The following is a 17,382-nucleotide window of genomic DNA, read 5'->3' on the forward strand; positions in this document are numbered from 1 at the left end:
AATTGTTTTATATTTGGTAGATTTACCTGGACCTCCAGTCAATCCAAGGGTCACAGACACAACCAAGACCACTGCCACATTGAACTGGGGAAAACCTCTCGATAATGGTGGTTGTGAGATCGCTGGATATGTAATTGAGCACAAGAAGGAAGGAACAGAAGAATGGGTCAAGGATACCCCTTCATCTCCACTTAGAATCACTGAATTTGTTGTTGCCGAGCTAGAAACCGGTGAAAAATACCACTTTAGAATTAGTGCTGTGAATGCTAAGGGGGCAGGTAAACCTGCCGAAACTCAGGAATTGGTTAAGATTGTGGAGCGTGCAACAGAGCCAGATTTGGAGCTAGATGTTGAGCTGAGAAGAACCCTTGTCGTTAGGGCTGGCTGCTCCGTTCGCCTCTTTGTGCCAATCAAGGGACGTCCTACACCAACAGTCACCTGGACTAAGGAAGGTGGCCCTGTCCCACGTGCAGTCATTGACAGCACTGAATCATTTACAATGTTACTCATTCCTGAGAGTTCAAGGATTGATGCGGGAAAATATGAGCTTACCCTTGAAAACACAACTGGAAAGAAGAGTGCTGATATACATGTGAGAGTTTTGGATTCTCCTGGACCTCCACTTAATCTAAAACCAATCAAGATTGACAAAGAAAGCATTACTCTCCAGTGGGAGATGCCTCTCATTGATGGTGGAGCCAAGATCACAAGCTATGTCATTGAGAAAAGAGAATCAACACGAAAGGCCTTTGCTACTGCTGTTACAAATTGCCCACACACTTCAGTCAGGATTGGTGAACTGGGTGAAGGCTGCGAGTACTATTTCAGAGTGTCTGCCGAGAATGAGTATGGTATTGGTGAGGCAGTCGAAACTGCAGATCCAATCCGTGCATCTCAGGCACCAACTCCTCCAGCGAGTGTTATTCCTACTGATATCACCAAGAATTCTGTGAGCCTGGCATGGACTAAACCCAAGCATGATGGTGGAAGCAGAATTACAGGCTACGTCCTGGAAGCCCAGAAGAAGGGATCTGATCAGTGGGCCCATGTAACAACAGTCAAGACCATGGATTTCACAGTAAAAAATCTGAATGAGAATGAAGAATACATTTTCCGTGTAATGGCTGTCAACCTGTCAGGCAGAAGCACCCCACGTGAGAGCAAACCCATTGTTGTTAGGGATTCCACAATGCTGCCTGAGTTTGACCTGCGCGGTGTGTGTCATAAGACTGTTATTGCTAAAGCTGGAGATGACATCAAAGTTGAGATCCCAGTTATGGGACGTCCTAGACCAACTGTCTCTTGGCAGAAGGATGGTGCAGCCCTGAAGCTCACACAGAGAACTAATGTGGAAACGACTCCTTCTACTGTTATCCTTAGCATCAATGAATGCAATAGAGCAGACAGTGGTGTATACACCATGACAGGAAAGAACATTGTTGGTTCTGTGACAGATAACATCACTGTCAAAGTACATGATGTACCTGGGCCACCCAAGGGACCAGTTAACATTGTGGAGATATCACGTACCTATTGCATCTTTGCCTGGGACCCTCCTGAGAATGAGGGAGGTGTTCCAATTAATAATTATGTGGTTGAGATCAGAGACACCACTTCCCAAACATGGACAGAGCTGTCTTCTACTATCATCCGTACCATGTTCAAAGCCATTCGGTTAACCACTGGGTCAGAATACCAGTTTAGGGTAAAGGCTAAGAACAGATATGGTGTTGGACCTCCCATCACCTCAGAGTCTGTGGTGGCTGCTTATCCATTTAAAGTCCCTGGACCTCCTGGTACTCCAAATGTTGTTGCATTTACCAAGGACTCTATAACAATTGGCTGGAATGAGCCTGTGTCTGATGGTGGAAATGAGGTAATTGGTTATCATGTTGAAAGGAAAGAAAGAAGCAGCATTATGTGGCATAAGATCAGCAAGGGTATTGTGAAAGGAAACATCTTTAAATCCACCGGGCTTGAAGATGGAGTTGCCTATGAATTCCGTGTAATGGCTGAAAACATGGCAGGCATTGGTAAGCCCAGCAAGGCCTCAGAACCAATACTGGCCTTGGACCCTGTAGACCCACCAGGCCATCCTGTACCATTATTTGTCAACAAAAATGTCATCACTATTCAGTGGACAAAGCCTGAGTATGATGGTGGATTCAAAATCACTGGCTACACAGTGGAGAAGAGAGAACTGCCGACTGGTCGCTGGATCCGAGCCAATTTCACTAACATCATTGAGACAACATTCACTGTCAGTGGACTGACTCAAGATGCCTCCTACGAGTTCCGTGTCATAGCCAGGAACTCTGCAGGAGCGGTAAGCATTCCATCTGAGCCTTCAGACCCAATTATGTGCAAAGATGACATAATTGAGCCACGCATTATGGTTGATGCCATCTTCAAAGATGTTGTTCTCCTGAAGGCAGGAGAGTCATTTAAGCTTGATGCTGACATTGCTGGTCAGCCAACACCATCTATGGTTTGGACCAAGAATGGAAAAGAGGTCGAGAACACAATGAAAATGGAGGTTAGGTTCACTGAACTGACAACCACACTGACCAACAAGGACTCTATCAGATCAGATGGTGGAGAATTTGTTTTGACTGCCACTAATGTTGGTGGATTTGCAAAGCACATCTTTAATGTTAAAGTGCTTGACAGACCTGGGCCACCTGTTGGACCTCTTAAGGTAACTGATGTCACAGCTGATAACTGCGTACTGACCTGGGCTCCACCTGCAGATGATGGTGGTGCCAAGATTGAAGGATATGTGATTGAAAAGCGTGAGTCAAGCAGACTGGTTTGGACCAATGTGGTTTCAGACCTGAAAGTTACACAACATATGGTGACGAAGCTGCTCAAAGGAAATGAATATATCTTCAGAGTTATGGCAGTGAACAAATATGGAGTTGGCGAGTCTCTTGATTCAGAATCCACTGTTGCAGATAACCCATACGTGGTTCCAGATTGTCCAGAGAATCCTGAGGTGACAGCTATCACTAAAGATTCAATGGTTGTTATGTGGCAAGCTCCCAAGAGTGATGGCGGAACTCCCATCACTCACTACAATATTGAAAGGAAAGACAAAATAGGCCTCCGCTGGGTCAAATGCAACAAGAGAAAGGTCAAAGATCTTCAGTTTAGGGCAGGAGGCCTTCTTGTCGGACATGAATATAAATTCAGAATAATTGCAGAGAATGCTGCTGGAGTGAGCGCACACAGTGTCTCCAGTCCATTTTACAAGGCAACGGATGCACTGTACATACCAGGGGCTCCATGTAACCCTAGAATCCTCGACACAACCAAGTCCTCAATTACTGTTGCCTGGAACAAACCTGTATATGATGGAGGCTCTGACATCACTGGCTACATTGTAGAAACCTGCATCTCATCTGAAAAGGAGGAGGAGGAATGGACCATTGTGACACCCAAAGAAGGTCTCCTTGCCACCTCATTCACCATTATTAACCTGAAAGAGAACCAGGAGTATAAAATCAACATTTCTGCTGTCAACAGTGAAGGAATTGGAGAGGCAGCATCTGTACCTGACAATGCCAAGGCAGAGGACAGGCTCCTCCCACCTGAAATCGATTTGGATGCTGAGCTCCGCAAAGTTGTCAGTCTTAGAGCTTGCTGCTCACTCCGACTCTTTGTGCCTATCAGAGGCAGACCATCTCCTCAAGCTAAATGGACTAAAGGAGATGGTGAGGCTATTGAGAGGGCAACCATTGACAGCACAACATCATATACATCACTTGTAATTGAAAACGTCAACAGATTTGACAGTGGAAGATATAATCTTACAGTTGAAAACAGTTCTGGCTCCAAGACAGTTACAGTCCAAGTCAGGGTGCTTGATACACCAAGTGCCCCACAGAACCTGAAGATTACTGCTGTAACAAAAGAAGCTGTCACTCTGACTTGGGAACCACCAGTGAATGATGGAGGAGCAAAGATTAAGAACTATATTGTTGAAAAACGTGAGTCCACAAGGAAAGCATATGCCACAGTCAATGCTCTCTGCCACCATACCACCTTCACAGTTTACCACCTCCTTGAAGGATGCAACTATTACTTTAGAGTTCTGGCTGAGAATGAATATGGCGTAGGTCTACCTATTGAGACTGGTGAATCCGTTAAAGTGTCTGAGAAACCACAGCCACCTGGCAAAGTCTCTCTTAAGGATGTTACCAAAAATAGTGTCACTCTCTCTTGGGAGAAGCCAGAGCATGATGGTGGCAGCAGAATAGGCTGTTATGTTGTTGACATCCAGCCTAAGGGTGTTGACAAGTGGACCCAGGCTGTGATTGTAAAGGAAACAGAAGCTACAATTAGTGGACTTAATGCAGGTGAAGAATACATGTTCCGTGTAGCAGCTAGAAATGAGAAGGGCACTAGTGACCCACGTCAAATTGGAGTGCCTGTGATTGTAAAAGATCTTGTGATTGCACCTGTTGCCAAAATGTTGTTCAACACATTTAGTGTGTTGGCTGGAGAAGACCTGACAGTGGATGTTCCATATGTTGCACGTCCCAAAGCAGCTATCTCCTGGGTAAAGGACGGTCAGCCTATGAAGAGAACTACCAGAGTAAACTTTAGTTCAACAGACACCTTGCTGAACCTCAACATAAAAGATGCTACCAAAGACGATGTTGGACACTACCTCATTACTCTTAGCAACACAGCAGGAGAGACAACAGCATTCATTGGCATTGTTGTTCTTGACAAACCCGGCCAGCCAGGTGGTCCAGTTAAGGTAGAGGAGGTCACTTCTGACAGTATAACTATCTCCTGGAACCCACCAGAATATGATGGTGGTTGCACCATCAAAAACTACATTGTGGAAAAGAGAGACACATCCACAACTAACTGGATGGTTGTATCTTCTAATCTTGCACGGACAAAAATCAAGGCAGGCAGATTGAAGACTGGCTGTGAGTATCAGTTTAGAATCACAGCAGAAAACAGATATGGAAAAGGCCCAACTCTTCAATCAGAGTGCATTGTGTCACAATACCCATACAAGCTCCCAGGACCCCCAGGAACACCATCCATTGCAGCCTGGACCAAGGACAGCATGGTGGTGATCTGGAATGAACCTGTGAACGATGGTGGAAGCCCTATCCTGGGCTATCATCTAGAGCGGAAAGAGAGGAACAGCATTATGTGGGTTAAACTCAACAAGTCTCTTATTACTGACCAAACCTTCAAGACCACTAGTTTGGAAGCAGGGATGGAGTATGAATACAGAGTTTATGGTGAAAACATTGTTGGAATAGGCAAAGTTAGCAAAGTGTCAGAGGGTCATGTTGCTAGAGATCCTTGTGATCCTCCTGGTACCCCAGAGGCAACAAAGATCACCAAAGACTCTTTGACAATTGTTTGGACCAAGCCTGAGTATGATGGAGGTGCAAAGGTTACAGGCTACATTGTGGAAAAGAAGGAGCTTCCTGAAGGTCGTTGGCAGAAGGCTAACTTCACGAACATCATTGAGACGGAATATGTTGCAACTGGACTTGTACAGGACAATCAGTATGAGTTCCGTGTCATTGCCAGAAATGCCGCCGGTGTTTTCAGTATGCCTTCTTATAGCACTGGCCCTATCACTGCAAGGGATGAGATTGAACCACCGCGTATCAGCATCGACCCAGAGTACACACAGACCATTGTGGTTAATGCAGGAGACAACTTCAAGATTGATGCAGATGTTAACGGCAAACCACTACCCTCTATCCACTGGATGAAAGGAGATCAGGAACTGGGCAACACTATTCATAGAGAAATTAAGAACACAACCACCAAGGCTTATATATCTATCAAGGAAGCAAAACTTTCAGATGGAGGCCAATACACTCTGCTTGTAAAAAATCCAGGAGGCGAAAAGACTGTACAGGTCAGTGTGGTTGTTCTAGATAAACCTGGAGAACCTCAAGGACCTCTTGTTGTTACTGGGATATCCAAAGACCGATGCTGCCTTGCATGGAAACCACCAATGCAAGATGGTGGTAGCAAGATTTCTCACTACTTGGTGGAGAGGAGAGAGACAAGCAGATTAGTCTGGACAGTTGTTGAACCCAAAGTAGAGAATATTTGTCTAAGGGTCACTAAGCTCTTAGAAGGAAATGAGTACATCTTCAGAATCCATGCTGTCAACCAGTTTGGAGTGGGTGCACCACTTGAGTCTTCTGCTGTCATAATCAAAGATCCTTATTTACCGCCGGGGTCACCCAGGAGCTTAGAAGTTTCAGATGTTAAAAAAGATTCAATGGTGCTCACTTGGGAGGCTCCCTCTGAAGATGGTGGCAGTCCTATCACTGGATATATAATTGAGAAACATGACAAAGAAGGAGTACGATGGACCAGATGCAACAGACAAACAGTCACTGACTTGACTTTCAAAGTAATCGGACTCATGGAAAACCACAGTTATGAATTCAGAGTTGTTGCTGAGAATGCTGTTGGTGTTTCGGAGCCAAGCTCCCCAACAGTATTCTACAAAGCTCTTGATCCCATTTTCAGGCCTGGCCCACCACACAATCCAAGAGTTACAGACACAACTAAAACATCAGTTTTCCTGTCATGGAGTAAGCCTGTCTGTGATGGAGGCTGTGAGATTCAGGGATACATTGTTGAGTGCTGCACTACTACAATGCCAGCAGTGCCAGATGAGGCATCTGCTCAAACCCAAGCTGCAGAGACACCTGCCACAGATGCACCTGCTGAGGAGTGGACAATGTGCACGCCACCAGCCGGTGTCAAGAAGACCAAATTTGAAGTTGCAAACCTGAAAGAAAACCAGGCATACAAGTTTAGAGTGTGTGCCATAAACAAAGTTGGAGTTGGTGAGCATGCTGATGTCTCTGGAGCTGTCGTTGCCCAGGACAGGGCAGAAGAGCCAGACCTTGACATTGACCCAGAACTGAGGAAGATTGTAACCATTAAAGCTGGAGCATCCCTTCGGTTGTTTATCCCCATCAAAGGAAGGCCCACTCCTACCATCAAGTGGGATAAGGATGAAGCTGCCCTTAAAGAGACTGCTCAGGTTGAGGTGACCAGCAGTTACTCATCCCTTGTAATTGATAAGATGAGCAGAACTGACAGTGGAAAATACACACTCACTGCCGCAAACTCCAGTGGAACCAAATCCGCATTTGTTGTAGTCCGTGTTCTCGACACACCTAGTGCTCCTGTTAACCTGAAAGTGACAGAAATTACAAATCAATCAGTGACACTGGCATGGGAACCACCTATGTTGGATGGTGGCTCCAAGATCAAGAACTACATTGTTGAAAAGAGAGAAACCACACGCAAAACATATGCAGCTGTTGTAACAAATTGTCATGCTCTTTCATGGAAGATTGAGCCACTGCAGGAAGGTTGTAGTTACTTCTTCCGTGTCATTGCTGAGAATGCACATGGTGCTGGCCTGCCTGCAGCGACTGCCGATGCTCTTAAGGTGTCAGAGGTACCCCAGTCTCCAAAGAACTTGATCGTTACAGACCAAACCAAAACAAGCATATCTTTGGCTTGGGAGAAGCCCGAGTATGATGGTGGTAGCAGAGTCATCCAGTACCTGCTCGAGGTGCAACTTAAGGGCCAGGAAAAATGGTCTGGTGTTAACACATTTAAGACAATGGAGACTATTGTTTCCAATCTCAACCCAGGGGAGGAGTATCTCTTCAGAGTTACTGCAATCAATGATAAGGGCAAGAGTGACCCCAAAGTCCTTGCTGGTCCAGTAATGACGAAGGATTTAGTGTTTGAGCCTGATGTTCGTCCCGCATTCAGCAGCTACAGTGTCCATGTCGGCAAAGACATGAAGATTGATATTCCCATCTTTGGTCGTCCTAAACCAACAGTCACATGGACTAAAGATGGAGCTCCTTTGAAGTTCACCACCAGAGTCAATACTCTGAATACACCTACAGACACAACACTTAGCATTAAGGAGGCTGCAGGTGATGATGGTGGCATGTACAGTATAAACGTTGCTAACTCAGCTGGAAAGAAGGACGCAACTGTTGAAGTCATTGTACTTGACAAACCTGGCCCTCCATCTGGCCCTGTAAGATTCAATGAAATCACAACACAGAGTATCACTATTTCATGGGACCCACCTAAACACAATGGTGGCTGCCAGATTTCAAACTACATTGTGCTGAAACGAGATACTACTACTACAACATGGGAAAACGTCAGCATCAACTATGCCAGAACCACCATTAAAGTGCCAAGACTGAAGACAGGAGCAGAGTACCAGTTCAGGATCATTGCTCAAAACCGCTATGGTAAGAGTCATGGCCTGGATTCATCTGCTGTGGTCGCTCAATACCCATACAGAGAGCCAGGCCCCCCAGGCACACCCTTCATTTCTTCTCTTTCTAGGGACCACCATGTTGTTGAGTGGCATGAGCCTGTCACAGATGGAGGCAGCCCTGTTCTTGGTTATCATCTTGAAAGAAAAGAGAGGAATAGCATTCTCTGGGTCAAAATCAACAAGACACTAATTCACGAGACAATCTTCAGGAGTCACCCCTTGGAGGAAGGTGTTGAGTATGAATACAGAGTTTATTCTGAAAATATTGTGGGTATTGGCAGGTGTAGTAAGATCTCAGAGGGCTGCAGTGCCCGTGACCCATGTGATCCTCCTGGTACACCAGAGGCCTCCCATGTGACCAAAGATACCATTGTCATTCAGTGGACTAAGCCCGAATATGATGGTGGCAGTAATATAACTGGCTATACTGTGGAGAAGCGTGACTTGCCAGAGGGCAGGTGGGTAAGGGCAAACTTCACTAATGTGATTGAGACACAGTTTACTGTGACAGGACTGACTGAAAATGCTCAGTATGACTTTAGAGTCATCGCTAAAAATGCTGTTGGCACCATCAGCAAGCCGTCCTACAACAGTGGACCAATTACTGCGAGTGACAAGTTGGAGGCACCCAAATTCTCCATTGACCCTGCATTCACCAAGACCATTATAATCAATGCTGGAGAGACATTCAAGCTTGATGCAGATGTCCGTGGAAAGCCACTGCCTACAATCCAGTGGTTCAAGGATGAAAAACCAATTGAGAATACACTCCGACTTGAGATTAAAAACACAGAAAACCATGCAATGATCCTCATTAAGGACTCCATAAGGATTGATGGTGGAATGTACATGCTCCAACTGACAAATGAGGCTGGCAGTGAAACTGTGCCATTTAAGGTTGTGGTCCTGGACAAACCTAGCTCATGTGAGGGACCCCTCCACATCACTGGGGTAGCTGAAAATAGATGCACACTGGTATGGCGCGCCCCTCTTCATGATGGAGGTAGTCCTATTAAACATTACATTATTGAGAGAAGAGAAACCAGCCGTCTAGCTTGGACTGTTGTTTCTAACAGCTGTGAGACCACAGCCTACAAAGTCACGAAATTACTGGAAGGTAATGAGTACATGTTCCGTGTCATGGCTGTTAACAGTTACGGTATCAGTGAGCCACTTGGATCTGGTGGAGTGATTATGAAGACACCATTTGTTCCTCCTGGTCCACCTCACATTGAGGATGTATCAAACATTGCCCATGATGGCATGACCATTAGTTGGTCCGCCCCTGAGAGTGATGGAGGCAGTGAGATTACCAATTACTTAATTGAAAAGAAGGACAGAAGTGGAATCAAATGGACTAGATGCAATAGGCAGAAGGTCATGGACCTCTCCTTCAGAGTTACGGGATTAGCCACAGGCCATGAGTATGAGTTCAGAGTAGTTGCAGAGAACATAGTTGGAGTGGGAGAACCAAGTCTTCCAAGTTCAAACTACAAGGCCTGTGATCCCAAGTACAAACCTGGCGCCCCAGCATATGTGAATGTTATTGACTCCTCAAAGAGTTCTATAACAGTATCATGGGGTAAGCCTCTATCTGATGGTGGCAGTGCCATTCAAGGGTACATTGTTGAAGTCTGCAAGGCTGAGCAGGAGGAATGGTCCATGGTTACCCCCCCTACTGGCCTACGTGTCAACAAATATGAAATTACCAAACTTACTGAGGGTCAGGAGTACAAGATACAGGTGTGTGCTCTGAACAAACTAGGAGTTGGTGAGGCGGCAGTTCTCTCTGGAACAGCAAAGCCAGAAGAAAGAGTGGACCCACCAGAGATCCGCTTGGACTCTGAGTTGAGGAAGGGCATCACTGTGAAAGCTGGTGGATCTGTTAGAATCAATATTCCATTTAAGGGCAGGCCAACACCTGAGATTAAGTGGACTAAGGATGAAGGAGCCCTGACTGAAAAGGCAGTGCTTGAGAAGGCTCCCAACTTTACACAGCTGTCCATTGACTCGTGTGACAGGAGTGATTCAGGAAAATACACCCTCAGTCTGACCAACAGCAGTGGCTCTGTGTCTGAGTTTGTTGCTGTCAAAGTCCTGGATACACCTGGAGCCCCACAGAATCTTGTGGTCAAAGATGTGAAAAAGGACTCTGTCACTCTTGTATGGGATGTTCCAATGATTGATGGGGGTTCCAAAATTAAGAACTATGTAATCGACAAACGTGAATCAACCAAAAAGGCATATGCAAATGTGTCCACTAAATGCACCAAAACAACATTCAAAGTTGAGAACTTATTTGAAGGTGCTATGTATTACTTCAGAGTCATGGCTGAGAATGACTATGGGGTCGGCCAAGCTGTTGAAACAAAAACAGCGTCCAAGGCCTCTGAGGTCCCACAGCCTATTCGAAATGTCTTCCTCACTGATGTCACCAAGGCCAGTGCCTCATTGGCATGGGAAAAACCAGAGCATGATGGAGGAAGTAGAATTGCTGGCTACCTGATTGAGATGCAGCCTAAGGGTACAGATAAGTGGGGAGTTGCAACAAATACAAAGACATGTGAGGGTACTGTCACAGGACTCACAGCTGGGACAGCATACCTATTCCGTATTATTGCTTACAATGAGAAGGGGAAGAGTGAACCAAAGGCACTTGCTGCACCGGTTATTGCCAGTGACATGACCATGGAGCCAAGCATTAAGATGCAATTCAACACTTACAGTGTATTGTCTGGAAAAGACCTAAAGTTGGAATTCCCTGTACTTGGCAGGCCCAAACCTAAAGTCACCTGGACCAAGGATGGTCAGCCTTTAAAGGTGACATCCAGAATCAATGTGGTAAACACTCCAGCAACAACAGCAATTCAGATTACTGAGGCATGCAAAGAGGACTTAGGTAAATACTCCATTACAGCAACCAATGCTGCTGGTACAATCACTGAGGATGTGGGTGTCATTATCCTTGACAAGCCTGGTCCACCAACAGGTCCAATCAAGATTGTTGAAGTGAGCAACACCTTTGTCCATCTTGCCTGGGAGCCCCCAGTGTACACAGGTGGATGCCAAGTGAAGAACTATATAGTAGAGAAGAGAGACACGACTACCACAACATGGCAGTCAGTCACCACACAGCTTGCTAGAACTGCTTTCAAGGTCACCAAGCTGAAGACTGGTGCGGAATACCAGTTCAGAATTATAGCTGAAAACAGATATGGAAAGGGTGCTTCACTGGACTCCAAGTCCATTGTCATACAATATCCATACAAAACACCAGGACCTCCTGGAACACCGAATGTCAAATCTGCAACAAAGGAAATGATGATCATTGAATGGAATGAGCCAGTCATTGATGGTGGAAGTGCAGTCATTGGTTACCATCTGGAAAGCAAAGAGAGAAACAGCATCCTGTGGAACAAACTGAACAAGACTCTCATCACTGATACTCTGTTCAAGATCTGTAATCTTGAGGAGGGTATCGGATATGAATTCAGAGTTTATGCTGAAAATATTGTTGGAATTGGTAGATGCAGTAAAGTGTCAGAGTCTTTTGTGGCTCGTGACCCATGTGATCCTCCAGGGGCCCCGGAAGCTATATCTATTTCTAAGAATCTGGTCAAGATTCAGTGGACTAAACCTCAGTACGATGGTGGCAGCAAAGTAAATGGATATATTGTGGAAAGGAAAGATGTTTCCTCCCCCGATGGACGCTGGGTAAGAGCTAACTTCACTAATATAATTGAGACTGAATATACCATCACTGGTCTGACAGAGAATGAGCAATATGAATTTAGAGTTATTGCAAGAAATGCAGCAGGAGTCTTCAGTGAACCATCAGACAGCTCTGGACCTATTACTGCTACTGATGAAATTGAACCACCAAGGGCCTCAATGGATCCTAAATACAAGGATGTCATTCTTGTTAATGCTGGAGAACACTTGGTTCTTGATGCAGACATTCATGGAAAACCAATTCCAGATGTTGTCTGGCTAAAAGAGGGCAAAGAAATGGGTAAAGCCCTGCGCATTGAAGTGAAAACTACACAGAAGCGTGCAGCCATGACCATTAAGGATGTAACCAAGCTTGACAGTGGCCACTATGACCTTGTCCTCAAAAATCTGGGTGGTACCAAAACCTTCCCTATCACTGTCAAAGTTCTTGATAAACCAGGTCCACCCACTGGACCCATGAAAGTGACAGGGGTCATGGCTGACAGGTGTATCCTTTCCTGGTCTGAGCCAGCTCTGGATGGTGGGGCCAGTGTCATTCACTATCTCTTGGAGAAGAGGGAGACTAGCAGGTTGTCATGGACAGTGGCTGCACCAAATATCAAGGGTCTGTTCCATAAATTAAAAAATTTGCTCCCTGGAAATGAATACATTTTCAGAGTCAGAGCAGTGAACAAATATGGTATTGGTGATTATCTGGAAAGTGAACCCACAATTGCACGCAATCCATACAAGCCACCCAGTGCTCCTGGAACTCCAGAAGCCAGTCAGATCACAAAGGATTCAATGGTTCTGTCATGGACCCCTCCAGAATACAATGGTGGAGCTGATATTGAAGGCTACCACCTTGAAAAACGTGACAAAGATAGTGTAAGGTGGACAAAATGCAACAGACAAAAGCTGACTGACACACACTTCAAGGTCACAGGTCTGATGACAGATCACTTCTATGAGTACCATGTTGCTGCTGAAAATCAGGCTGGAATGGGTGACCTCAGTGAACTGTCCCTCTCCTACAGAGCATGTGATGCTACAACACCCCCTGCACCTCCACACCATCCTAAAGTGACAGACTACACTAAGTCGTCTGTGTCTTTGTCATGGAGGAAACCTGACTTTGATGGTGGTGCATACATCAAGGGCTACATTGTTGAGATGAGGGAGTATACACCAGTGCCCGAATCAACAGAGGAGGCAGAAGTAGCACCAGCAGTAGGGGCACCAACTGAAAAAGAATGGACTATGTGCACTCCATCCACTGGCATTCAAGCCACTAAACTCACTATCACAGACCTGAAGGAGGGTGGAGAGTACCAGTTTCGTGTCTGTGCTCTCAACTCTGAGGGTGTTGGGGAGGCTGCTAATGTCAGTGGCACTGTGCTTACATCTGATAGAGAGGAAGCACCAGAGATTGAGCTGGATGCTGATCTCAGAAAGGTGGTATCTGTGCGTGCTGGTGGAACTCTGCGTCTGTTTGTCGCCATTAGAGGAAGGCCTGAACCTGCTGTTAAATGGGAAAAGGTTGAGGGTACTCTCACAGAGCGCGCTGCAATTGACACCACCAGTTCATACACCATGCTTGTTATTGACAATGTCAACCGCTTTGACAGTGGGAAATACTCGCTTACCCTGGAGAACAGCAGTGGTACAAAATCTACTTTTGTTGTAGTGAGAATTTTGGATACACCAAGTGCACCACAAAACTTTGGTGTAAAGGAGGTCAAGAAGGATTCAGTGACTCTTGCCTGGGATACTCCACTCACTGATGGGGGATCTAAAATCACAAACTACATTGTAGAGAAGAGAGAGTCTGTCAGGAAGGCTTATACTACGGTCACCTGCATCTGCACAGCCAACTCATTCAAGATTGAAGAGCTACCTGAGGGTGGAACTTTCTACTTCAGAGTCTGTGCCGTTAATGAATATGGCCCAGGACAGATGGTTGAAACCAAAGAAATCAAAGTATCTGAGGTACCTCTGCCACCAAGCAAGGTTACGCTTGTTGATTTGACAAAGACCAGTGTATCACTGGCATGGAACAAACCTGCCCATGATGGTGGAAGCAAAGTGATGTGCTACAATGTAGAATTTAAGCCTAAGAGTGGAGATAAATGGGGCACAGCCTGCACAGTCAAGGTGCCTGAAGCAAATATTCCTAATCTGACTCCTAATGAAGTCTATTTATTCAGAGTTGTTGCAATCAACGAGAAAGGAAAGAGTGAGCCGAAGGATCTAGGCTTGCCTGTGGTTGCAAAGGATGTTGCAATTGAGCCCTCGGTTAACTTACTTTTTACCACATACAGTGTGAAGGCCGGGGATGACCTCACTCTTGAGGTTCCTGTAAGAGGCAGGCCAAAGCCTGTTGTATCCTGGAAGAAAGATGGTCTTCCTTTAAAACAAACATCATCAGTGACCATCTTAAACACTGCGACCTCATCCAAAATACTCATCAAAGAGGCTAGCAGAGAACACGTTGGCAAATATGATATCACCCTGGCCAACACAGGAGGAACTGTCACAACAGATATTGCAGTAGTTGTCCTTGATAAACCAGGTCCACCCAAAGGTATTAAAGTAGATGCTGTGACCTCAGACAGCATCACACTGTCCTGGTCACCACCAGATTATGATGGTGGCTGCTCCATCAGTAACTATATTGTAGAGAAGAGAGATACAAACACACAAGAATGGCAAATGGTTGCAAGTAATGTTGCCAGAACAAGTTTCAAGGCTGGCCGCCTCACACATGGTGCAGAATACCAATTCCGTATCTATGCAGTCAACCGTTATGGAAAGAGCACATATCTGGATTCACCTGGAATTTCTGCTCAGTATAACTTCAAACAACCTGGACCTCCTTCAACGCCCATAGTGAAATTGGCCACCAAGTCTTACATGTTTGTGATCTGGAATGAGCCAGTCAATGATGGTGGAAGTTCTGTTCTGGGCTACCATCTGGAGAGGAAGGAGCGTTCCAGCATTCTCTGGACAAAGATGAACAGAGGAATGATTAAAGATACAGAATACAAAGTCAATGGAATAGAAGAGGGCATGATGTATGAATACCGTGTTTATGCTGAAAATATTGCTGGCATTGGTAAATGTAGCAAAGCTTGTGAAGCTGTAGCAGCCAGAGATCCATGTGATCCCCCAGGCACACCTGTGGTCACTGCAGTTACCAGAACATCTGTCTCCCTTTCTTGGGATAAACCAGAGTATGATGGTGGAGCAAAGGTTTCTGGCTACATCATTGAACGCAGAGATCTTCCAGAAGGACGCTGGACAAGGTGCAACTTTACCAATGTGCCAGAGACCCACTATGATGTGACAGGTCTTACAGAAAATAGCCAGTTCGACTTCCGTGTCATTGCTAAGAACGCAGCTGGATTGTTCAGTGAACCATCTGACAACACTGGCTCCATCACTGTCAAGGATGATGTGGATCCACCACGCATCATGATGGATGTAAAGTTTAGAGAGACAGTGTTTGTGAAAGCAGGTGAAACTCTGAAGATTAACGCTGACCTTGCTGGGCGTCCTGCTCCTGTCATCTCCTGGAAGAAGGATGACAAAGATATTGAGTTGAGAGCCAGAATCCAAATAATCTCTACAGATTCCAGCACTTCTGTCATTGTTAAGGACTGCATCAGAAGAGACTCTGGAAAGTATGCCCTGACTCTACAAAATATTGCCGGAACAGTTACTATGCCAATAAACTGTGTAATTATTGATAAGCCTGGACCCTCAGCAGGACCTCTGCAGATCACAGGTCTCACAGCTGAGCATTGCACCCTGTCATGGGGTCCTCCTCAGGAGATTGGTGGTGCTGATATCACACATTACATTGTTGAGAAGCGTGAGACCAGTCGCTTGGCATGGACACTGGTTAAGGGAGACATCACAAAAACATACTTCAAAGTCACAGGACTGCTAAAGGGCAATGAATATATCTTCAGGGTTTTGGCTGTCAACAAGCATGGACGTGGTGAGGCCCTGGAGAGTGATACTGTAAAGGTTACAGATCCATACACTTTTGCCACTGCCCCAGCTAATGTTGATGTGATGACCATAACTGGAGATTCAATGACCCTCACCTGGTGCAAGCCAACCTGTGATGGAGGCAGCCCCATCACTGGATATGTAATTGAGCGACGCGAGAAGACAGGAATGCGTTGGGTCCGAGTGAGCAGAGATCCAGTTGTTGAATGTAGCAGTGTAGCAACCAAACTGCGCAAGGGTTGTGAGTATGACTTCAGAGTCTATGCTGAAAATGCTGCTGGTCTGAGTCCTCCAAGTGAACCATCTGCAACATTCAGAGCAATTGATCCTCTGGTCGTTCCCTCCCGCCCAACCAAGCCAAAACTTGTCAATTCAACCAAGGACACGGTGTCCATTGTCTGGAAACCACCAACAGATGATGGTGGTGCTCCCATCCTTGGATACAGTGTCGAATACAGAGACTACATCCGCAAACCAGAGCCAGAGGTAGAGGAAGAAGAGGAAGAATATGAGGAGGATGAAGAGGAATTACTTGAATCCCCTGAAGATCTGGCAAGATGGGTTGAAGCTATCCCTCTTACCAAGAGCATGGAATTCACAATCACAGGACTTAAGACTGATGCAGAATATGAATTTTGTGTCAAGGCACTAAACAAAGTTGGCAGTAGTGTGCGCAGTCCATATTCATTACCAGTTGTAGCAATGGACAGAACTGCAGAGCCATCATTTGATGTCGATATTGAGATGCGTAAAGTACTTAGTGTTAAACATGGCGCAGCATTTACTCTAAATGTTCCATTCAAGGGAAAACCTGTGCCATCAGTGGAATGGGCCAAGGAGGGTGTTGATCTTAAAGTCAGAGGAACCATTGAATCAACAGATTCTAGCACTTCACTGACCATTGACAAGTCCACTAGAAATGACTCTGGAGAGTACAGTGTCACAATAGAATCACCTCTGGGAAAAGCAACATTGCCTGTGGTTGTCAAGGTGCTTGACTCTCCTGGACCCCCTGTCAATGTCAAAGTGTCAGCAGTAACTAGGGATTCTGCAACCCTCACTTGGGAAGCTCCAGAGAATGATGGTGGTGATGCAGTGAAGGTCTATCATGTTGAGAAACGTGAAGCCAGTAAGAAGGCCTGGGTGTCTGTGACCAGCAACTGCCATACACTGGCTTACAAGGTGGAAGACTTACAGGAGGGCGCCATCTATTACTTCAGAATTATTGGAGAAAATGAGCATGGAGTGGGTGTCCCTCAGGAGGCCAAGGCTGGAACCAAGATTACAGGTAACAAATGAACATACTACTTAATAGCTTGATTTATTTT

At 45.7% G+C, this 17,382-nt stretch overlaps 1 protein-coding gene across 2 annotated transcripts in view; it reads left to right on the forward strand.

Annotated features, from left to right (window-relative positions):
- The window catches only part of LOC109642081 (titin-like), a 165,684-nt gene that overhangs the window by 120,874 nt on the left and 27,428 nt on the right, over positions 1-17,382 (forward strand). For both annotated transcript variants that reach the window (XM_069532619.1, XM_069532620.1), the window contains one exon: positions 21-17,342. In XM_069532619.1, coding sequence (XP_069388720.1) covers positions 21-17,342 — 17,322 coding nt within the window. The remainder of the gene's footprint in view (positions 1-20; positions 17,343-17,382) is intronic.

Source organism: Paralichthys olivaceus, chromosome 10, assembly GCF_024713975.1.
Source record: "Paralichthys olivaceus isolate ysfri-2021 chromosome 10, ASM2471397v2, whole genome shotgun sequence".
Lineage (NCBI taxonomy): Eukaryota > Metazoa > Chordata > Actinopteri > Pleuronectiformes > Paralichthyidae > Paralichthys > Paralichthys olivaceus.